Consider the following 19,882-nt stretch of genomic DNA (forward strand, 5'->3'; position numbering starts at 1 on the left):
CCATTATTAAACTACACTTAGAGGAATGTAGAAAGATCTTGGCACGACATTCTAAAATCGGTGGATCTTCTGAACTAATTAAACAAAGTGTTTAAGCCCTTTCATACCAATTAAAAGAAGCCAAAAATGCAGAACGTGTGCAACAACTCTCTCAACAGATCTACACGGAAGTAAACAACTCCCGTCACGTCGTGCCTCCACGTGTCCCTCCTTCTTCCTCCGTCCCTTTCCTGCTTCCTCAAATCATTATCACCTAAAAATAACAAATACTATTTATTTATAATAATTAATCAAAAAAAGAAAATTCAAATTCATCTCTGTGTTTCCGCAGCAGCAACAACAAACCGAGCCCTTATTCGTCAGGGCTCTCGGTTTATTGTTAGCCATGGCGGAGAAAGTATCCGACGACGTGATGCTGTTACACGGCGACCTCGATCTCAAAATCGTTCAGGCGAGGAGGCTACCGAACATGGACTTATTCTCCGATCGCATGCGCCGCTGCTTCACCGCGTGCAACTCGTGCGCCAAACCTCCAGAAGACGACGAAGATCCCAGAAACAGAGACGGCGGCGATCGCAACATCCGCGGCCACCGTAAGGTCATCACCAGCGATCCCTACGTAACCGTCGTCGTCCCTCAAGCGACTCTCGCTCGCACGCGCGTTCTGAAAAACTCTCAGGATCCTCTCTGGGACGAGCACTTCAACATCTCCGTCGCGCACCCGATGCCTCACCTCGAGTTCCAGGTCAAGGACGACGACGTCTTCGGCGCGCAGATCATCGGCACGGCGAAGATCCCCGTGCACCAGATCGCCTCCGGGCAGCGGATCTCCGGGTGGTTCCCCGTCCTCGGCGCGTCGGGGAAGCCGCCGAAGAAGGAGACGGCTCTCTACGTCGACATGAAGTTCACTCCGTTTCATCAGATCGAGGCGTACCGTAACGGAATCGCCGGGGATCCGGATCGGAGAGGCGTGAAACGGACTTACTTCCCCGTGAGGAAGGGAAGCAAGGTGAGGCTTTACCAAGACGCTCACGTGATGGACGGGACGTTGCCGGAGGTTGGATTGGATAACGGGAAGGTTTATAAGCACGGCAAGTGCTGGGAGGATATTTGTTACGCCGTCTCCGAGGCTCACCATATGATTTACATCGTTGGATGGTCGGTGTTCCATAAGGTGAGGCTTGTTAGGGAGCCTACGAGGAAGTTACCGAGAGGTGGTGATTTGACGCTTGGGGAGCTGCTGAAGTATAAATCTGAAGAAGGTGTTCGAGTTTTGTTGCTTGTGTGGGATGATAAGACTTCTCATGATAAGTTCGGGATTAGCACGGTGAGTGTTAGAGATTATGTGACGACGTAATTGGTGATTTATTTAAAAGAAGCTATGTTAAGATGTTGTATGGCGTTTTTGTGTGCAGCCTGGAGTTATGGGGACGCATGATGAAGAGACTAGGAAGTTTTTCAAGCATTCTTCTGTGATATGTGTATTGTCACCACGCTATGCTAGTAGTAAGCTTGGGTTGTTCAAACAACAGGCAAGTCCTAGCTCTTCATATATATGTTAGTTATAGTTTGGTGTTGTTGATTGCAGAGTTGGGATTAGTAAATGTGTAGTGTCTTGATTCTAATAAATGGTGGCCGTTGTATGAACATTTGTTTTGGCATTGCTATTATTTTTCATGCTCTCAGGTTTGATTCTTTGTTTAATTCTCAGGTTGTTGGCACTCTCTTCACGCACCATCAAAAGTGTGTTCTTGTAGATACTCAGGCTGTTGGTAATAATCGCAAGATCACAGCTTTCATTGGAGGTATTGATCTTTGTGACGGCCGTTATGACACACCTGACCACCGGATACTACACGATCTCGACACTGTATTCAAGGATGACTTTCACAATCCTACATTTCCAGTAAGTACAGTATATAATTACTCGCTGGTCGGTTTTAACCGTACTGACTCCTGATTTGGATTCGTTTTCTACTTTACTTCCTCAGGCTGCTACCAAGGCTCCAAGGCAACCGTGGCACGATTTGCACTGTAGGTTAGATGGCCCTGCGGCATATGATGTTCTCATAAACTTTGAGCAGCGGTGGAGAAAAGCTACCCGATGGAAGGAGTTTAGCTTACGTTTGAAGGGAAAAACTCACTGGCAAGATGATGCATTGATCCGGATAGGACGTATATCATGGATTCTAAGTCCAGTGTTTAAGTTTCTGAAGGATGGTACCTCAATTGTTCCGGAGGACGATCCAGTTGTTTATGTTTCCAAAGAAGATGATCCTGAGAATTGGCATGCTCAGGTATTTACAAATGCCTTCCAAAGAATACTTCTCATGTAATGATTTATTATGACAATTTGATTCAACCATTTGACTTCCAGGTATTCCGTTCTATCGACTCAGGATCCGTGAAAGGATTTCCGAAATATGAAGATGAGGCTGAGGCACAGGTTAGTAAAACAAGTTATTCAATGAAAGTTTTGTTTATAAGCGATTGTCATCATATGAATTGCACTACTTAAGTTTTTTTTTTGGCAGAATCTGGAATGTGCCAAGCGTCTTGTAGTAGATAAAAGCATCCAGACAGCATACATCCAGACTATCAGATCTGCTCAGCATTTCATATATATCGAGAATCAGTATTTCCTGGGTTCTTCTTATGCTTGGCTTAATTATAAAGATGCAGGTACGTTTTGATCTTTGAGGACAATTCTCAGACTAGGAACTAAAATGCTCACTTTGCATAGGCCATAGTATTAGAATAGTTCTCAACTGCTATCTGGGATGGATTCTCCTTCTCCTGTGTATTCAAAAGTGAATGAAGTGAATGTTCCCTCTCTTTTGAATGAGCAGGAGCTGACAATCTTATTCCAATGGAGTTGGCACTAAAGATTGTTAGTAAAATCAGAGCCAAAGAAAGATTTGCTGTATATGTCGTTATACCATTGTGGCCTGAAGGCGACCCGAAGTCTGGACCCGTGCAAGAAATTCTGTATTGGCAGGTATCACTTCAAGACTTTTAGCACTGATATTATAATGTAGTTTCTTCCAATTCTTTACAAAGAGAAACTGACATCTTTTCGCTAAAAACCATCTTGTTTGCAGAGCCAAACTATGCAGATGATGTATGATGTTATAGTACGAGAACTGAAAGCAGTGCAGTCAGATGCTCATCCTCTCGATTACCTTAACTTTTACTGCCTTGGTAAACGAGAGCAACTTCCAGAGAACATGCCAGCGACGAATGGCAGTGCGGTATAATATTCATTTACCGAGAACTGCTTTAATTCATAGAGAAGAGGAATCATATATATACACTTTCCCGTAGTAATCAGTGGAACAAATTACTTATGATCTTTTTTACTGCGTTTTTCAGGTATCGGATTCATATAAGTTCCAGCGTTTTATGATCTATGTGCACGCGAAGGGGATGATAGTAGATGATGAGTATGTACTCATGGGATCTGCTAATATCAACCAAAGATCAATGGCCGGCACGAAAGATACAGAGATAGCAATGGGTGCATATCAACCCCATCATACATGGACTAACAAGGGAAGACACCCACGTGGCCAGGTTTGCCTTCTTCCTATCATCATCATCATCATATATACCTTAACAAAACCTCAAAAGTTAGCTTCAGATATGCTAGAGAAGTTGTGTTTCTGCTCGTTGTAAAGTAATCAAGTATAGAAACTTGAATATTAACTGAGAGGCGTACTGATATCTCTCTACCCACAGGTGTATGGATACAGAATGTCACTATGGGCAGAGCATCTAGGCAAAACAGGAGATGAGTTCGTGGAGCCTTCTGATCTAGAATGCGTGAAGAACGTGAACGAAATCGCTGAAGGAAACTGGAAAAAGTTCACAAATATTGAATTCTCAGAGCTGCAAGGTCACTTGATTAAATATCCTCTGCAAGTAGACAGTGATGGTAAAGTGAGCTCACTTCCAGATTACGACAGCTTCCCAGATGTTGGTGGCAAGATCATCGGAGCTCATTCCATGGCCCTCCCTGATACTCTAACCACGTAATGTAACATGTTCGTTTCGATCCTCTGAAGAAAAAAAGAAGCTGAGAGAGTGTTGTGTGATTTGTGTACATTTAACTGTGTTGTTTTGTTTAATTCTTTTTGTGATTTGTCGTCAAAAAAGTAGAGTGAGTGTTGACCATGGAGGCAAATCTCAGTTACGTAAAGGATGCTCTGTGTTTCTTATTTTTCTCAGTTAATAAAGAAACTGTAATATAATTTTAAGTTCAAAAAAAAAAAACTGTAATATAATTTCAGATGAATGTAACTAGAGGTTCCTGTTCGATTCTGTTTATCATTCAATCAAACCGAACCGAGTGAAAGAATGCGCTAAACAAACCGGACTGGTTACGGAATGCACCATAAGAAACGTGAGTCTTGCCACATGCAATTACTACTAATGTAATATAAAAAATTTAAGAATAATAATGAATCTGAGAGACAAGGAAAGGAACTGGAGCTAACAGTAAAAACCCTAATTATCTCAATCTCGATCGCAACCTGAGACTTGTCTAGCAATGGTAAGCTTACAGTACACTCTCTGTCAATCGCTATCTTCTTCGTTTGATATATCTGACGAAATTGAGTTACTTGTTTCGTTTTTGCAGGCTGATTCTCGTCACGAAGAAAGGTTAGAGAGATTCAAAAAAAAATTTTAAAATATATTCGCGTTGTTCATGGCTGTAAAACTACAAACTATTTCTAAAATGTTGAATTTCATTAACACTTGGTTAAGGATTTGAATCTGATGAATAGACTTGCGAGTGTTGACCTGTTTAAAGATTCTCTGTACTTGATTCATATGTTGTTGATGCCTTGTAGCTATAGACTAGACATGTGTTAGGTGTGTGTCAAAGTAACATGTCTTTACTGAGGTTTTGTACAGACAACAAAACACATGTTCTGTAAACGGTTGTGTAATACTTTTTTTTGCCTGGTTTCTGAAACAGAGATTCACGGTCTCCTTCACCACGGAAACAACGGTCCCTTTCCAGGTCCAGGTCCAGGTCTAGGTCTAGATCCGTGCCGAGGGCTAGGTCTAGGTCTAGGTCTAGATCTTTGCCAAGGCCTATATCTCCATCAAGAAACCGTGGAAGGTTAGCTGCTCTAGCCTTCTTTCTCCATCTCTGTCATTGGTGGTTTTCTAATGAATTTTGGTGAACAGGAGGTCTGAAGTTGAAAACCCTGGTACCACTCTATATGTGACTGGCCTATCCACAAGAGTCACTGACAAGGATCTTGAATCACATTTCTCCAAGGAAGGCAAGGTGATAAATAACCATATCTAAAACCATGTTTCTCCTTCCTTCCTTCCTCATTAATCTGTTTTGTCCTTTAGCTTACAGTCGTTAATCATGTGTTTTAACTAATTTGATTGCCCACAGGTAGCGTCTTGCTTTCTTGTAATGGAGCCGCGCACTCGTGAGTCTCGTGGTTTTGCCTTTGTTACTATGGATACCGTCAAAGACGCTGACCGTTGCATCAAGTATCTCAACCAGTCTGTTCTAGAAGGCCGTTACATCACTGTCGAAAGGGTAACGTTAACTTCATGCTCTATTGATTTTGTTGGCACTACGATAAGTTTTATTTGTTTGACTTGGAGATTCTCTGACCATTCAGAAAAAATAATGCGTCAAGCTAGTGTTGGCAACAATCAAAGATGATACTACTCATCCTTACCAAATCCAACTAATCAACTATATTGCTTCAACTATCAACTAATCAAAGGACATTATCAAGTGTCAACAACTATTAGTACAAGTCAAGTGTTTCTTCAGCCTAGGATGCATCTTGTTTTGTTTAAATGAGGTTTATGTGCTTTGTGTTATCTTCAGTCCCGAAGAAAGCGCCCCCGAACTCCCACCCCTGGCCACTATCTTGGCCTGAAAAGCTCCAGAGACAATGGTAAATGAACATTTGAAGCCTCATTTTGATTCCCTTAACAACTTAAAAGGTTACTAACTGCTCTGTACTCTCTTTTTTTTTTTTGTGATGTGGAAAAAAAGACCGAGATGGCCGTAGCAGTCGAGGGAGGCACAGTGATCGTGATAGTTACGGACACCGTAGGTCACCAAGACGCGACTATTCACCTCGTGGTGGTGGAAGGAGGTCACCACCAAGACGTGAGTATTCGCCTCGTGGTGGTGGAAGAAGTTCTAGAAGAGATAGGTCTTACTCTCCTTATGGAAGAAGCCCAGAGAGAAGGTCCGAGAGAAGGTATTAACCCCGTCCGTGGTGGCTCGAGATGACCTGTGTGTGTAGCTCTCTCTCTTAACAAAGTAATCCAAAAAACTTCGTTGTTGGTTTAGGTTGTGTGATTGTTCATCATCTTTGAATTATTACAGAGATTCTATTGTGTGACAAGTATGGTTTTATGTGCCTTTTCTCTTTATGTATGGCTGCAGAACACAGTGAGTGAAACTTACAATGTAATATTTTTTCTAGGCTACTTTTGTTTTTAAGTGAATCAGATTGTCCTATGTGATCATAATCTTGAGATTGTTTGAAACAAAAAATTAAGAGATACAAAAGTAAAGCTTGAAATTATCAAACTCAAAAAACATAAGCTATGAACAGAGAACAACAAAAAGTTATCAAAATCGAATTATATGTACGTGTGTGTTTTATTTTTACTTGGTAATAAAAACACAAAACCTGATAAATCAAGAGTTGCCGTATTTGTGCCAGCAAAGTAACATAAGAACACATCTCCTGGCGATGTAGAACCTAGAACGCCTCTCATTCACCATCGCTAAACATCCCCTATTCTTTTCCACTGATGATTCTCTGCAACCTTCTTCTTCTCTTTTCCTCTTTCTCCTCATCTTTGTCGTCGATGAACACTGGCCCATGTTTGTTTATTCTTCTCTTATTTGGTTTTTCTGTAGAGACGATATTTTCTTTCAACAGAGAAATGATGGAAGGAAAATGAAAGAGACCAAAAGAGTGGAGAGGAAAATAAATAAAATGATAAAAAAGACTATAAATAGAAGAGTGGTGGAGCAATGATGATGCGATGACGTTAAACTTCATTAATCTCACTTTTTAATTTCACGTATTCTCGTAGAAACCCATTAGTTCCTTTTGCTTCTGTACTTGCGCGATTATATAATTCCACACTACGCTTTATCATTGTTATTTTAAACCGGGTTATTAATGTAGGAATCATTGTAAATATATACCATAACTAAAAGCTACACCTATTCTCAAGAAACTGGTTGCCCAAGTGCTCATCTACCACGTTTGGAGACAAAGGAACAGTGCTCTCCACAACAATACACATCTTCTTCAGGCTGAAACTTTCAGATTAATAGACAAAGATGTGAGAAACACAATAACTGCAAGGCGCATGAGGTGCAAATTCACCAACATCATGGCACTTTGGATCAGATGACCCGGTCATATCCAATAGCCAAAAACCTACTACCTTTCTTGTTTTTTATCTAATTTTTGCGAAGAAAGATATATGTAAAAGCTTTTTATTTTGTAAAAGACAAAAGTTTCATTTTTAATAATATTTACAGTTTAGCAAAAAAATAATAATAATAACTAAACGATACTATAAAGTCTCGTATGCATTCTTCTTGCATATTGTCAACATTATGATGTCACATCGTTACGGCTGTCGACGTGGATAAATCATATACAATGCTAGGAAACCTTTCTTTTTTTTACATGCAAGGAAACATTTGACAGTTATGATGTAATGAATACCATTTTTATACACGCTTTCACGTTATTAATTTACTGTTAAAACTTTTTTTGGTAAAAAACTGTTAAAACTTTTTTTCAGGATTCTATCAACCTACCAAAAACGCGTCTCAGGTGGTTTTAGCGTACCCGATGAGACAACGGCTTATCTCTTCCTTACACGTGATCATCCTTTGATTATAATGATAGCTTAATCTCACTGACCGGTAGTATTTTTTTCTTAGAGTATATTAGCAATGGATTTCTGTTAATTAGTTTAGTAATTCTGTGTAGATTCGTTAATTCTTCGACACATGATTTTGCGTTAATTTGTATATGGGAGAAGTAATGTGATAAAGAAAACTGAAGATCAAATAAGATGTTTCCATATGATAAATGTAATGAGACTTGTAACTTGTAAGTTATATTCATTTTTAAATACGTACTACTTGTATTATTTATAAGTATATATAAATGAGATTAATATAATTTGTTTGGTAATTAATTATAAAGAATGAGATTAATATAATTTGCTTTTTAGTTTTAAAGAAGGGCGTCGTCAGGAACGCAGAAAAACGTCAAGCATGAACTGGTGGAAGAGAATAAAGTACCTGGAAGAGAAAAAAAATCAGTGAACAATCATTGATAGTTTGATTGATTTTTGCCACGCATGAACACTTCCTCTGACAGCTATGAATATTCCTCCATTCTTGTTTTTTCTTGAAAAAGAATAAAATTATTTTATACAAATACATTTTGTGATTCTTAATTACCGAACCGAGAGATGGATATGGTTATAGGATTCATTCACATTTTTTCTTGTCGTCATTAAAAGTTTATATCTTAACTTTACGGTTGTTACCACTTTCTTTACTTGTGTTAAGAGTCTTGAGAGTGAGTGAGGTTTTTTTTATCTCTGCTGATCCATTTTATTCCAGTAGACTTTAGTTGGCTAGTTGGGCACACCGAATGAATATGGCCTTGACAAATATCTTTGTAAGAATTTAGAAGCGGCTAGCTGTTGGCGTCTCCAAAATGTATCTCTATTTTCTTCCGTACTTTAAGAGCTCGTTGTACAATGAGTCTGAGTTCTTGTACATGTGAGCCGGCAGGTGATAGAACGATAGAAATTTGCATAAAAACATCACAAATAAATATAATAGAAGTCGTTTATCGTATTAAATATTTTAGTTAATGACTTGGTTTATATTTTCTTATAATTTCGATTATCATATGTGATATTGAAATATTTGTTTAATTTATTTAAAATTTGTGTATTATTTAACTTTTATTTTATAATAAATATTTTGATATATTATTTTTGTTTTAATTTAGCTTATAATTTATGATATAAATATGTTGTTATATAATTTATGACTGTTCGTTTGGTCGACGCAACTTCCTGCTGTACCTGTAAAACGGACAACAACCAAACGAATAAGATGTAGCTGCATGAACCTCCAGACAAATAGTCTTATGGACTTTAACCGAACACAACCAACCCTGACTAAACTTCTTGAGAAGTACTGGCAACAAGATCCAGTTTAAAGGCCCAATTTTGGAGAAATCTTAGAAATGCTTATGCAACTACTCCATGAGCTATCATTCTCTCCGCTCAAGTAAAACAATTACCAAAGCGAGTCTGACAACTATAAGCAATAATATGTCCGGGAGCAGGACGAGGAGCGCCAAAAGGATAAATAAAATGGTGGCCTATTCACATTTTTTTTTTAATGAATGGAAAATTTATTCAACCAAAACTTTTATTTACATCAAATGCATTAGTTTTTTTTTATATTTAAAGAATCAAAAAATGTTTTAAATAAAATAATTTATCCAGCTCCTTCATTTGTTTCTTGTATCCCAAACCAAGTGATAACCCTTCATCAAGGTACTGCTGCCCCTTCTCTTTCACTGAAAACAACATGAGTCTCATTGTCTTGTCCACAACTCTGATCAAGCAGCTAAGCAGCTAGTATCTTTCGGTTGTTCTCCATATCTTCTAGCATTGCGTTCTCTCCAGATTGTATGCATCATGGTGGCCTATTCTCATCTTGCTTTGTGTAGTTTTTGTATCTAACGGAGAGGAATCTCTTTATAACTTCTGTTTTTTTATTACTGTATTCGTTTTCATAACAGTGTTCTTTTGAGAAACGAATCACTGAGCGGCAATGAGATTTTGTTCCAAGTGAAACTTTATATCAATCGGTAGTGCCATTCAGATACATACACTTTTTTGTTGAGAACATATACATTATTTATTTGCAATTTACAAAGGGATAGGTTTATGTTTTTCTTTTCACTCTTCTACTGGTAGTTCATTCTCTGTCCAGGCAACGTATCCTCCAGCAATGTCTGTAACCCCGGTGAAACCCTGTTCACACACACACGAGGCATCATTAAAACCGCTTTCTCTGTCTTAACAAATACTATCACATAAATGAATCTTACTTACAGCAGTGAGAAGTTCAGTTGAAGCCATGAGAGATCTTTCCCCGCTCTCACAACCCTACAATATTTCATTTATAATATGAGTTTCTGTTCATAACTATTACTAGACATTTTGCTAAAGTATAAGCTTACGATGATGATATCGTCGTGTTTCTTGAAGTGGGACGAGACCTGTCTTAAAAAGCTCGGGTTCTTAACCATTCCTGCAACATTTTTTTTAGGCTTTGTTGTTAATTTCAACCTTTTTTTTATATAGAGGAAACCAAAGGTCGGTTTGAAAATGAACCTGATCCGACTCTGTACATGTAAGGCACGTTAATAGCACTAGGCGGATGTCCGATGCTGAACTCGTCCGGTGTCCTCACGTCCAGATATTTGTATCCTGCTTGAGCTAGCTCACGCGCAACTCTCACCGGTACTGATGTCGGAACTCTAGCTGCTTCCGCTGCAACATTTGCTCTGCCTGTTGTTACTTTCCTCCTTAAAAAAAATAAAACAATTTAATAAATTAAGTCATTTCCTCTAATGCTAAGAGAGATTACAAAACGTTAACTCACCATCGAAAGCTTGAGTTCTGACGATCTGCAACAGCGACGACTCTTCTTGTCGCCGTTGGTAGTTTCCACTTGAAAGATCTACACACTTCTAGAGGTGGAGATATAGCCGATGACCAGCTTCCGATTCGTGTGGCTGTGTTTAAAGCAGATTCCATTTTTTATTCTTGTGTTTGTAGATACTTTGAGTTATACTTCTCGTGCATGTTATGTATATATATACAGACACAAAGCCAAAGGATATGGAACTACTGACACGTCAGCCAGTTCTAGAAGATCTATCCGAGTCCAACATGTAAGCCATGCGGAGTATGGATATCAGTTGATAAGTCCAACTCGGTTACCTCGTAAGTCGTAATATGGATAACTTGCTGACTCGGATTAGATGCTACTATACGTTTCTTATTAGGCCCAGCTCTTAATACTAGATGGGCCTTGCCTTAGGCCCATTAACGAAACGGAAGGGAGTGAAAGTTGAGGGAAGCTTTTCGATGATGTTGGATTAGCGATTGTTCAACGACGACGATGATGGCGAGGTTTATCCCTGTATCGTCTTGTCAGTTTCGTTTCGGCTTCCGTGAGCTTCCTCCTTCGTCGTCGTCTCTCAATCCAAGACGTTTCGAGGTAAATCTCGTTTCATTTTCGTGTGTGATGGTAGTGTGATTGGTTTAATTGAAGTCAGATGTTCTTAATCAGGTCTCTCGCCGGAGATTTTCGATCAAATGCTCGTCATCTGAGTCGGATGATGGTGTAGATTCGGTATCTATTAACAGTTCGACATACAGCTGGTTCACCGGACTCGGCGGTATCGGGATGTTAGACACCGCGTATTTAACCTACCTGAAACTCACTGGCTCCGATGCCTTTTGCCCCGTTGGTGGTGGTACTTGCGGCGATGTATTGAACAGCGATTACGCCCTTGTTTTTGGTACTATACACTAGTGGTGATTAATGTAGTCTTGAGCTTAGATTAACCTGGAAACTTGTATGTAGCTTAGTTCAAGATTTGTATTCATGGTATTTGATCTCATAGGCATGATTAGATTCTGATTGAATCACTCTCAATGCGATATAATCTTGAATCTGTGCTATGAGCTGTGTCAATGAATAGCATGCTCCATGTTGAAAGCTGAACTAAGTGACTGTTCTTTTGCATTTCTCCAGGTGTTCCTTTGCCAGTGATTGGGTTTGTTATGTATGGCTTAGTAACAGCTTTGAGTACACAGCTTGGGGAAGGGAATTTACCCTTTGGAGTCAGTAAGACCAACGGGCGTTTTGCGTTATTTGCGGCCACAACTACAATGGCATCTGCTAGTGCGTACTTCCTGTATATCCTTAGCACCAAGCTCTCGGGGTCATCGTGCCTTTATTGCCTAGTGTCTGCTTTCCTATCGTTTTCTCTATTTTTCCTCGCTTTAAAGGTATCCCTTTATATCCGTTTCTCTTACATTTTGTGAAAATCTTCAAGATGAGTTTATTTGCTCGGTGCATGTGGTAGGATGTGAAGATGCAAGAGATACAGCAAGTTGTAGGATTGCAGATATGCTTGGCACTCATAGTAGTTGCCTCCCTGACTGCTTCATATAGTACTGCTCAACCAATCCCTTCAAGGTACTCTAGCTTCTTTTGGAGTCTGATGGCATGTTTTAATTCTCTCTGATAAGTAGTGAACATATAGCTGCCCGAGAGTGAATGAGTCAAATCAAGTGGTTTCTCTTAACCCCAATATACGTCTTTGGTGTTCACTTCTAGCAGCTCAGGTGATATTGAGCTGCCATATTATTCAACAGAGATCACTACATCATCGAGCCCATATGCTATAGCGTTAGCAAAACATCTAAACTCCATTGGAGCTAAAATGTATGGAGCATTCTGGTGTTCTCACTGCTTAGAGCAAAAAGAGGTAGATACTAGTAGGTATTTAATTCATTATTGGTTAACGAGTAATCAGTTTAATGGGCTTATCGTGTAACTATGTAACTTCCTTCCATCTATAGATGTTTGGAAGAGAAGCGGCAAAGCTACTGAATTACGTGGAATGTTTTCCCGAAGGCTACAAGAAAGGAACTAAGATATTCAAAGCATGTTCAGATGTTGGGATCGAAGGATTCCCGACATGGATGATAAATGGTCAGGTGAGTAAATCCTCTTGAATCCTTGGCAACACATTTTCATCACATGTCAGTTCCTATTTCACCTCTTTTATTGTTTAGGTCTTAAGCGGAGAAGTAGAACTCGCTGAACTAGCGGAGATGTCTGGATTCAGCCTTGATCAGGCAATTGAGGCCAAACAACTTCAGTAAAATTTGTATAGTTGCAGGAATATTAGGTGAATGCTCTTTTATTGATACCGATAGTTATAGGATGCTCTGTGCCAGTGCAAGTGATTATTCTTGCCACAGGAGGTTATATAACTCCGTGATCTATCGCTTAGCCAGCACCAGAGAATCACACTATCATGTAAAGATTATTAGGTTCCAAAACTTGTTGGGTTCTACTAGCAATCCGAGAACCTGCATTCATCTAGTCATGTCTTGATGTAAGAGTATACACATGAATGTAAATCGGTATATTATGGTGTAATGCCTAGAAATGAGGTTAAGAGCACACATGTATGTATGTTGTATTTACATAATGAATGTTACATGCGTGTAGATAGATGATCCATGGCAGATAGGCAATAGATAGGTTTCTATTTTCTCCTTTTCTAAAGATTAAAATATGGGATAGATATGAACATCCAGATAAAGGAATGGTAGACTCTCTTCCTTCTCTCTTAAGATTCCTTGAAAGAGAAAGACTGAGTCGTGGTGGTTCCTTTCCTCTCTCTTCCTTCTGATCTGTGATATTGACTCCAGTGCACACGGTGATCTCTTCCACGGTGTAGCTGGCTTAGACTCTGGTGTTTCCGCGATCTTCTAGGTGGAATAATCCAGCTTGGGTTTTGGCGGTTTTTGATGGCTTACTCTCGGGATTAAGCTCCGCTAGTTTCGCTATGTCTTTCTTACCATCGATTGATTTCCTCTTCGGACAGTAAGTCCGAGTTCGTTTGGAGGATTGATCTTGATTAAAGTTTGGTTTTTTATGAAGAAAAGTATGGGTTTGGATGAGATCTCGGTTCTAACCGATTGATACTCTCCAAAGCTCAGGGTACGTGTTTAACTGATGAAGCCTTTAGCTTTCAATACAGTCGTTGGAGGTGGCTTTTTCGGTGGTGGTTCTGGTTGAGTTCCCGGTGGATTCCGGAGTTTTAAACGCTTTGTTTGGTTCGGTGGAGAAGATTGAAGTCGAAAAAGACAGTGGAGTTTCGTGGTTCCGAGATGACTCCGGTGGGAGATAGGGTTTCCGGTGAATCGTCCGCTGCGTACCGACGTTGATTTGCGAGGCGGCAAAAACGATAAAGGCATGTGCGACACGTGGGCACTCTTTGTTAGGGTTGGAACACGTTATTGACAGTACATGTCGTTTTTTTGTTGGGTTGCCTGTTTGTTGGGCTTTGGGTTTGGATTCCCTTTTGTTTGGACCTTTGTTTAGGGTTTCCTTTGTAATATTTTTTGGACCTTGTTGTTTTTTGGGCTTTGGTTCTGTTAATAAATATCAGAGAAAAAAAAAAAAAAAAAAACATCCAGATATTTCATTACTATATTGCTAACTTGGTTTTTGTTGAACAACAGATGAGCCAAAAATAAAGTTAATCTTATTCTTATCCAAACCTCTAATGAATGTGACGAGGCGTAACGTAAAGTAACGCTCGCGCGGGAAAAGAGTAAAGAAAAAAAGCAGTAGCCGTTAGATGTAGGGAGAATGGAGGGGTCAGATTAGTTGCTTCACAAGAAAGCTCATAAAAAGGGCAAAACAGGTAATGAGTGTTGGACCCACGGAAGAGGTGAGAACGATCACGTTGAAAAGGGAAGATGCTATAGAATATTCGTAAAATCCCGTCGTTTCTCACATTAAACCCCTCCAATAAATTCACATTTTTAGTTTTCGCCCTTTGAAATCTCTTTAAAATCCATCAGTTCTTCATCACCTTCACTCGCCGCACTCTTCAACTGATTTTTCAAAGATGACGACAACACCTCAGATTTCGGAGATGGAGCAAGAGCAGCTGATCGAGAAGCTCGAGATCTTCAAGATCCATGGCAGAGACAAACGCGGCCGTAAGATCCTTCGTATCATCGGCAAATTCTTTCCAGGTTTGGATCTGTTTCTAGACTCCATCTGCTCTCTTTCATCAGAATCTAAATTTGAATTTTTCTCATATCAGCTCGGTTTCTATCACTGGATGTGTTGAACAAGTACCTAGAGGAGAAGATCTTCCCTCGACTAGGGAGAAAACCATTCGCCGTGCTCTACGTTCACACCGGCGTACAGAGGAGCGAGAATTTCCCTGGAATCTCAGCTCTACGAGCGATCTACGACGCGATTCCCGTAAACGTCAGAGACAATCTCCAGGAGGTTTACTTCCTCCACCCAGGCCTCCAGTCACGTCTCTTCCTCGCCACTTGCGGCCGATTCCTCTTCTCCGGCGGGTGAGTTCGTATTTTGTGGATCCTCGAAATTGAATTTTTATTTTTGCATACTGATTGGTTTGTTTGGTGTGGTGATTGGCTACGGTAGGTTGTACGGGAAGCTAAGGTACATAAGCAGAGTTGACTACTTGTGGGAGCACGTGAGGAGGAACGAGATAGAGATGCCGGAGTTTGTTTACGACCACGACGACGATCTAGAGTACCGTCCGATGATGGATTACGGTCAGGAGAGCGATCACGCTAGGGTTTACGCCGGAGCCACCGCCGTAGATTCATCAGTCTCCAGTTTCTCGATGAGGTGTATCTCGTAGCGTGACCCACCAGATCTCCGGTCGTATCTTTTAAACCGTATAATATACGATTAAAATATCAAAAAGTAGTCACGAATAGATGGTGGTGCTTCTCGCGGCCAGTGAGCGTTTTTTACGGGAAAAAAAAAAATAGAAAAGAAAAGCTGTTGGTGTTTGGATAAGGAAAGGTTGTGAATCTTTAGATTTTTTTTTTCTTTCTTAAACTTGTTCTTTTCTCTTTTTAAATAGTTTTTAATGTTTCTTTGGAGAAATTTGTAGATCTTTTCTTTAGTGGTGGTGGTCGTTGTGAGTTGTCGAAAATCTTGTGTATATGTTGATATAATATGTTAGTGTAACATTAGTTGTAAAAACAAAAATATGTCAGTGTCACAAGTTATTTTATTAAGTGCTATAAAATATCTCTAACAGCAACATTCTCATAGTAAAAACGAGGATTGAACTATGAAAACAACTCTCATGAGAAGATGAGTGATACCACCATCATCAAGCTTGAATAACATTGATTTTATCTTCTTCATCTGTAAAATAGCTAGAATTCTCCAATCATCCATAATATTCAGTAGCCAAGACAGAACTAATTTTGGCCAAAGAAACTCACAACTAATCAAAACTCACAACTAATTTTGGCCTTTGGTGATGCCTTTGGTGATTCTATTGATTGTACTGTATGTACATGAGGGTTTATATGAATATTCACGATCTATACTATTATCTGCGAAATAAATTTTAGCAACGGAGTTCTCACGTTAAAAGTTAAAGCAGTTAATATATATATTACCCTTAATGAATTTATCTATAATTAACTATATAATCAAAAATAAATTTTTTTTTATAATATTATTTTTTTTCAAAAATATAATTTTTACATTGTGTTGTTATCTTAAAACATGTTTTCAGTTATAAATATAATTAAAAACGAATTTTTATTAATAATATTAATTATTTTTTAAACAAGATAATTCTTATATATTGTGTTGTTATCTTAAAATTTATTTTTTCAATTATAAAAGTTAGAAAATAACAAATAAACAATTTATAATTAAATATTAATGAACTAAATTTGTATAAATATATTTACTAAAATATTTCTAATATGTGAATGTTTTCTTTTAAAATTTCAGCACAATAATAAACATATATTTTTATTTAAATTTACATCACATATATATATATATATTGTGTTTGATATATATATAATTTGATGTTTGATTTAATGTTTTTGAAAACATAAATAATAAGTTATCATGCTGATTTTTGAATTAATAAAATATAAACTAATATATATTTGTAAAACGATTAGGTCCGCAAGTGCGGTCAAAACATCTAGTTATCTTGATAAAAGGTTCTATGAATAGAGAATAATATCACATCTATACAAGGAATCAAGTCCAGAATATCAAAATTCTGTTTTCGATTTCTCTATTTTTAACTTCAGTTTCCGACAAAATCACAACAAAAGCGAACAGTGTTATTGAGTACAACAAAAAAGTAATGCTTCTTTCTTCTTTCATACAACCAACCAATGTAGTAAAAAACACAATACTTCATTAAATCCCCATACGTGATATTCTTTCTATTTATATAGTAAACGAAGTTCCCCAGCTTCAGATCAATGGCCCTTTACTGTGCCTAATAGCGTCAAAACGTGCAGCCAACTCATCATAATCAGGCAGTTTTGGGTGAACATGGTGACCGCTCGAGTCCCTTCTCGACTCAGGAGCCTGAGGTGGTGCTCTGTCTGGCGGGAGGGAAGAAGCACGTCTCTGTAAAGGTCCTTCTTCCGGCTCTGTATCTTCCTCGTAGTAGTCAGACTCATCAAACTTGACCTCAGAAGTCGCAGGAGGAGGAAGTGTGTGTCTCCTCCTCATTGTTTCCTTCGCTTCTGCTTCAGTTTTGGCGTAATCTTCTTCATTGTTGCAGCTGTATCTTCTGTTTGCTACGGAAGGCTTAGCGTAGTAGTAGGAGCTTGTTTCAGATTGTCTCCTTGAATGATCCAAAGACGAGGAGGAGGATACAGAGAACTCCTTGTTGCTGTTGCTGCTATCTCTTCTGTTAGCTAACAAGGCGGCTGCTTGTGCTGCTGCAACCGCCTGCTTGGCTAATTCAGCTGCTGCTTCAGCTGCTGACTCGGTGTCATGATAATGCGTGTTGATGCTGCTCATGCTACTACTCGATCTGAATAAACAAAAACACAACATAAGGACTTACATTTTCTGAACATTGTTGAAACAAAAACGAATATGTACCTCGGGACAGCTTTGGTAGGATCAATGGGTTCATCAGAAGCACGGTTCACTGGTAAGCTTGATGCGCTAACAAACGCACGTGGACCATCCTGCTCTCATACAAGAAACATTACATGTGTTCAAGATTATAATTCAAAGAAAGAAGAAAAATGAGAGAGATAAAGAGAGACATGTACAATGGTTTCTTCTTGAGGTTTGAGAAGTTCTTGCTCAGTCTCTGCAGTGTCCCAATCAACCTGGAACTCCTTGGCAATCTCCTTCATGATCTTCAGTTTGAATTCTCCACCAGGATGCCTCACCGAAAGCTTATCAATCAACTACAAAACAATCACAAGAGTCACCAAACGTCATGTCATTGTTTAAGCAATCAGAGACGATGAATGAACTCTCTCTCTCTCTTACCATCCGGTTCACGCCACAGGTAGGACGCAGCTCAGTAGCAGCGGTAACAAAATCTCTTCCGTACTTCTTCTCAAAGATGTCTTTCAGATCTCCAAGCTCAGGTATCTCCGAGCACCTTGGCGCAGCAAATATCAAACTAGCAATGCCTTCCTTCAGATCCACAGGACATTCCCTAAATGAGAGAAGAGAAAACCCAAATTGAGTTTTAGGTAAAAAAGACACAAACTTTGAAACTGAATATGAAACATTACTTTTGTTTTGTGATGATAGTGAGTCGAGAAACAATGAGTTCACAGAAAAGCTCAATGATTTCGTTAGCCGCCAAGATGTTCTGCTCCCTAATCACATGCTCAACCTGAATTGCCATTGAGATTGAGTTGCTTGTGCTAGAGAAACATTAAAGTCAATAGCTTTGGTCTTTTTTTTTCAGACAATAGAAAAAAAGTAAAGAGCTTTGGTCTTTTTTTTCAGACAGGGTAAAGAGCTTTGGTCTTTCAGACAAGAGAGAAAGTGAAATACTCTGATTCGAGCGGTGGCATCTTGACCGGACTGAAGAAGAAGAGCGATGTCACGTCTCATTTGCTTCACCACAACTTGTCTCTTGTTCCTCAGAAGCTTTATCCTAGCTACAGCCATCTTCGCCGCCGTTTTGCTTTATTTTCCGACCAAAACAGATTCATCAGATCTTGCTATTTATGGAAAGAATCTATATAAGAATGTTCAAGATTTTACCATTTGGAGGAGTTAAAGCCGCGGCGGAAGAGAGAAAGGCTGAACTTGAGGAGCTTCTTCGTCTGAACCGAGGCTACTCCGGCCGCCGTCATTTTTTTCTCACCACCACCGTTTCTTCTCTGACACTGGAGGACGATGACTGAAGAAGGAAGGTGTGAGTGTGTATGTAACGGGTCCAATGAGATTAACGCTCTATTGGGTCCCACGAGAACCCACCGACTTACTCTATTAGCTGGACCACCTTTTTTTTTGACATTGTCAAATATAGCCGTTTTATCTTTGACACGCGTTACTCATTAGTCTCGAACCGAAGGAGTATCCTAAGCAAAGCAAAGCCTAATCATTTATTTAGACCATCTCCAATGCTACACTATAATTTTCTCTATATTTCACTCTAAAATAGAGTAACTCTATTATAGAGTTGGATTTGCTCCAATGGTTCACTCTATAATAGAGTGAAATATAGAGTAATCTTATTTTTTTACTCCAAATATAGTTACTCTATTTTAGTGTAAATTATAGAGAAAAAAATAGAATTCCTTTGCAGATGCTCTTAGCTTCGCTTTGATAATGTAATTGCGTTTGATGTAATGGGCTGGACCTTTGTCTTGAGCCTTTCTTTCTAAAGTGACGTACAAATCTTGGCATGTCTATATTTGGAAGGTTTTCCATATTTAACTCTATACAGAGATTTTAGGAAATTATGTGTAATTGATTTGGCTTATATGCGATAATTTATGTGATTTTATATTTATTGTTCAATGTTATATTAATTTTCTTACCATATATAAAATTTTGACCTTATCACACTTTTCTATTCAGTATAACTTTATACATTATTATCCAGTACATAATTATGATCTTATCGATCGCATGAGTCTTAGCACACTTCTATATATTGAAAGTATTTAAGTATTTTATGATATACAAAAA

At 38.8% G+C, this 19,882-nt stretch overlaps 7 protein-coding genes across 8 annotated transcripts; 4 read left to right on the forward strand and 3 right to left on the reverse strand.

Annotated features, from left to right (window-relative positions):
- The first annotated feature begins 385 nt into the window (after positions 1 to 385).
- On the forward strand, positions 386 to 4,253 carry LOC103873479 (phospholipase D delta). Its single transcript, XM_009151918.3, has 10 exons — positions 386 to 1,327; positions 1,416 to 1,532; positions 1,712 to 1,906; positions 1,992 to 2,297; positions 2,378 to 2,446; positions 2,535 to 2,682; positions 2,850 to 2,998; positions 3,102 to 3,251; positions 3,373 to 3,573; positions 3,739 to 4,253. Exons 1-10 carry the CDS (start codon positions 386 to 388, stop codon positions 4,033 to 4,035), a joined length of 2,574 nt encoding a protein of 857 aa, XP_009150166.1. The 3' UTR covers positions 4,036 to 4,253.
- A 170-nt stretch (positions 4,254 to 4,423) lies between these two features.
- LOC103873570 (serine/arginine-rich splicing factor SR45a) lies at positions 4,424 to 6,482 on the forward strand. Its single transcript, XM_009152006.3, has 7 exons — positions 4,424 to 4,552; positions 4,640 to 4,662; positions 4,982 to 5,128; positions 5,197 to 5,299; positions 5,417 to 5,566; positions 5,867 to 5,936; positions 6,038 to 6,482. The coding sequence occupies exons 1-7, from the start codon at positions 4,550 to 4,552 to the stop codon at positions 6,253 to 6,255; spliced, it is 714 nt and encodes a 237-aa protein (XP_009150254.2). The 5' UTR covers positions 4,424 to 4,549; the 3' UTR covers positions 6,256 to 6,482.
- An 83-nt stretch (positions 6,483 to 6,565) lies between these two features.
- LOC103873664 lies at positions 6,566 to 9,419 on the reverse strand. The gene has a single exon (XM_033280361.1). It carries the CDS (start codon positions 6,881 to 6,883, stop codon positions 6,695 to 6,697), a length of 189 nt encoding a protein of 62 aa, XP_033136252.1. The 5' UTR covers positions 6,884 to 9,419; the 3' UTR covers positions 6,566 to 6,694.
- A 396-nt stretch (positions 9,420 to 9,815) lies between these two features.
- On the reverse strand, positions 9,816 to 10,971 carry LOC103873743 (senescence-associated protein DIN1). Of its 2 annotated transcripts, none has more exons than XM_009152236.3 (5): positions 10,730 to 10,958; positions 10,459 to 10,652; positions 10,305 to 10,375; positions 10,173 to 10,230; positions 9,816 to 10,095 (listed from the first exon to the last, which is right to left on the reverse strand). In XM_009152236.3, the coding sequence occupies exons 1-5, from the start codon at positions 10,882 to 10,884 to the stop codon at positions 10,040 to 10,042; spliced, it is 534 nt and encodes a 177-aa protein (XP_009150484.1). In that variant the 5' UTR covers positions 10,885 to 10,958; the 3' UTR covers positions 9,816 to 10,039. The 2 variants fall into 2 exon arrangements, with proteins under 2 accessions (XP_009150484.1, XP_009150416.1); XM_009152168.3 differs by having other exon boundaries at positions 9,884 to 10,095; positions 10,177 to 10,230; positions 10,730 to 10,971.
- Positions 10,972 to 11,114: 143 nt separating this feature from the next.
- Positions 11,115 to 13,384, forward strand: LOC103873899 (thiol-disulfide oxidoreductase LTO1). Its single transcript, XM_009152338.2, has 7 exons — positions 11,115 to 11,350; positions 11,423 to 11,654; positions 11,891 to 12,147; positions 12,225 to 12,337; positions 12,482 to 12,629; positions 12,724 to 12,861; positions 12,940 to 13,384. Exons 1-7 carry the CDS (start codon positions 11,252 to 11,254, stop codon positions 13,027 to 13,029), a joined length of 1,077 nt encoding a protein of 358 aa, XP_009150586.1. The 5' UTR covers positions 11,115 to 11,251; the 3' UTR covers positions 13,030 to 13,384.
- A 1,274-nt stretch (positions 13,385 to 14,658) lies between these two features.
- On the forward strand, positions 14,659 to 15,960 carry LOC103874094 (ganglioside-induced differentiation-associated protein 2). The gene is made up of 3 exons (XM_009152544.3): positions 14,659 to 14,922; positions 14,994 to 15,258; positions 15,347 to 15,960. Exons 1-3 carry the CDS (start codon positions 14,793 to 14,795, stop codon positions 15,567 to 15,569), a joined length of 618 nt encoding a protein of 205 aa, XP_009150792.2. The 5' UTR covers positions 14,659 to 14,792; the 3' UTR covers positions 15,570 to 15,960.
- A 1,001-nt stretch (positions 15,961 to 16,961) lies between these two features.
- On the reverse strand, positions 16,962 to 19,210 carry LOC103874176. Its single transcript, XM_009152616.3, has 7 exons — positions 18,950 to 19,210; positions 18,737 to 18,869; positions 18,469 to 18,572; positions 18,218 to 18,389; positions 17,992 to 18,132; positions 17,816 to 17,904; positions 16,962 to 17,744 (listed from the first exon to the last, which is right to left on the reverse strand). Exons 1-7 carry the CDS (start codon positions 19,039 to 19,041, stop codon positions 17,174 to 17,176), a joined length of 1,302 nt encoding a protein of 433 aa, XP_009150864.1. The 5' UTR covers positions 19,042 to 19,210; the 3' UTR covers positions 16,962 to 17,173.
- Between the last annotated feature and the right edge of the window lie 672 nt (positions 19,211 to 19,882).

Source organism: Brassica rapa, chromosome A01, assembly GCF_000309985.2.
Source record: "Brassica rapa cultivar Chiifu-401-42 chromosome A01, CAAS_Brap_v3.01, whole genome shotgun sequence".
Classification (NCBI taxonomy): domain Eukaryota; kingdom Viridiplantae; phylum Streptophyta; class Magnoliopsida; order Brassicales; family Brassicaceae; genus Brassica; species Brassica rapa.

What these genes read in the sequence shown, in the direction of transcription:
- LOC103873479 (XM_009151918.3), top strand. Translation starts at nt 386, where the DNA reads ATGGCGGAGAAAGTATCCGACGACGTGATGCTGTTACACGGCGACCTC. An exon ending in TTCACAATCCTACATTTCCA is followed by an intron (nt 1,907 to 1,991) that starts GTAAGTACAGTA and finishes TTACTTCCTCAG; the next exon opens with GCTGCTACCAAGGCTCCAAG. An exon ending in CAGCGACGAATGGCAGTGCG is followed by an intron (nt 3,252 to 3,372) that starts GTATAATATTCA and finishes TGCGTTTTTCAG; the next exon opens with GTATCGGATTCATATAAGTT.
- LOC103873570 (XM_009152006.3), top strand. An exon ending in GATTCTCGTCACGAAGAAAG is followed by an intron (nt 4,663 to 4,981) that starts GTTAGAGAGATT and finishes TTTCTGAAACAG; the next exon opens with AGATTCACGGTCTCCTTCAC. An exon ending in GTTACATCACTGTCGAAAGG is followed by an intron (nt 5,567 to 5,866) that starts GTAACGTTAACT and finishes TGTTATCTTCAG; the next exon opens with TCCCGAAGAAAGCGCCCCCG.
- LOC103873664 (XM_033280361.1), bottom strand. Translation starts at nt 6,883, where the DNA reads ATGGGCCAGTGTTCATCGACGACAAAGATGAGGAGAAAGAGGAAAAGA.
- LOC103873743 (XM_009152168.3), bottom strand. Translation starts at nt 10,884, where the DNA reads ATGGAATCTGCTTTAAACACAGCCACACGAATCGGAAGCTGGTCATCG. An exon ending in CATGTACAGAGTCGGATCAG is followed by an intron (nt 10,376 to 10,458) that starts GTTCATTTTCAA and finishes AAAATGTTGCAG; the next exon opens with GAATGGTTAAGAACCCGAGC. An exon ending in AACACGACGATATCATCATC is followed by an intron (nt 10,231 to 10,304) that starts GTAAGCTTATAC and finishes GAAATATTGTAG; the next exon opens with GGTTGTGAGAGCGGGGAAAG.
- LOC103873899 (XM_009152338.2), top strand. Translation starts at nt 11,252, where the DNA reads ATGATGGCGAGGTTTATCCCTGTATCGTCTTGTCAGTTTCGTTTCGGC. An exon ending in TCAATCCAAGACGTTTCGAG is followed by an intron (nt 11,351 to 11,422) that starts GTAAATCTCGTT and finishes GTTCTTAATCAG; the next exon opens with GTCTCTCGCCGGAGATTTTC. An exon ending in TATTTTTCCTCGCTTTAAAG is followed by an intron (nt 12,148 to 12,224) that starts GTATCCCTTTAT and finishes TGCATGTGGTAG; the next exon opens with GATGTGAAGATGCAAGAGAT.
- LOC103874094 (XM_009152544.3), top strand. Translation starts at nt 14,793, where the DNA reads ATGACGACAACACCTCAGATTTCGGAGATGGAGCAAGAGCAGCTGATC. An exon ending in CATCGGCAAATTCTTTCCAG is followed by an intron (nt 14,923 to 14,993) that starts GTTTGGATCTGT and finishes TTCTCATATCAG; the next exon opens with CTCGGTTTCTATCACTGGAT. An exon ending in CGATTCCTCTTCTCCGGCGG is followed by an intron (nt 15,259 to 15,346) that starts GTGAGTTCGTAT and finishes TGGCTACGGTAG; the next exon opens with GTTGTACGGGAAGCTAAGGT.
- LOC103874176 (XM_009152616.3), bottom strand. Translation starts at nt 19,041, where the DNA reads ATGACGGCGGCCGGAGTAGCCTCGGTTCAGACGAAGAAGCTCCTCAAG. An exon ending in ACTATCATCACAAAACAAAA is followed by an intron (nt 18,390 to 18,468) that starts GTAATGTTTCAT and finishes TCTCTCATTTAG; the next exon opens with GGAATGTCCTGTGGATCTGA. An exon ending in CCTACCAAAGCTGTCCCGAG is followed by an intron (nt 17,745 to 17,815) that starts GTACATATTCGT and finishes TTGTTTATTCAG; the next exon opens with ATCGAGTAGTAGCATGAGCA.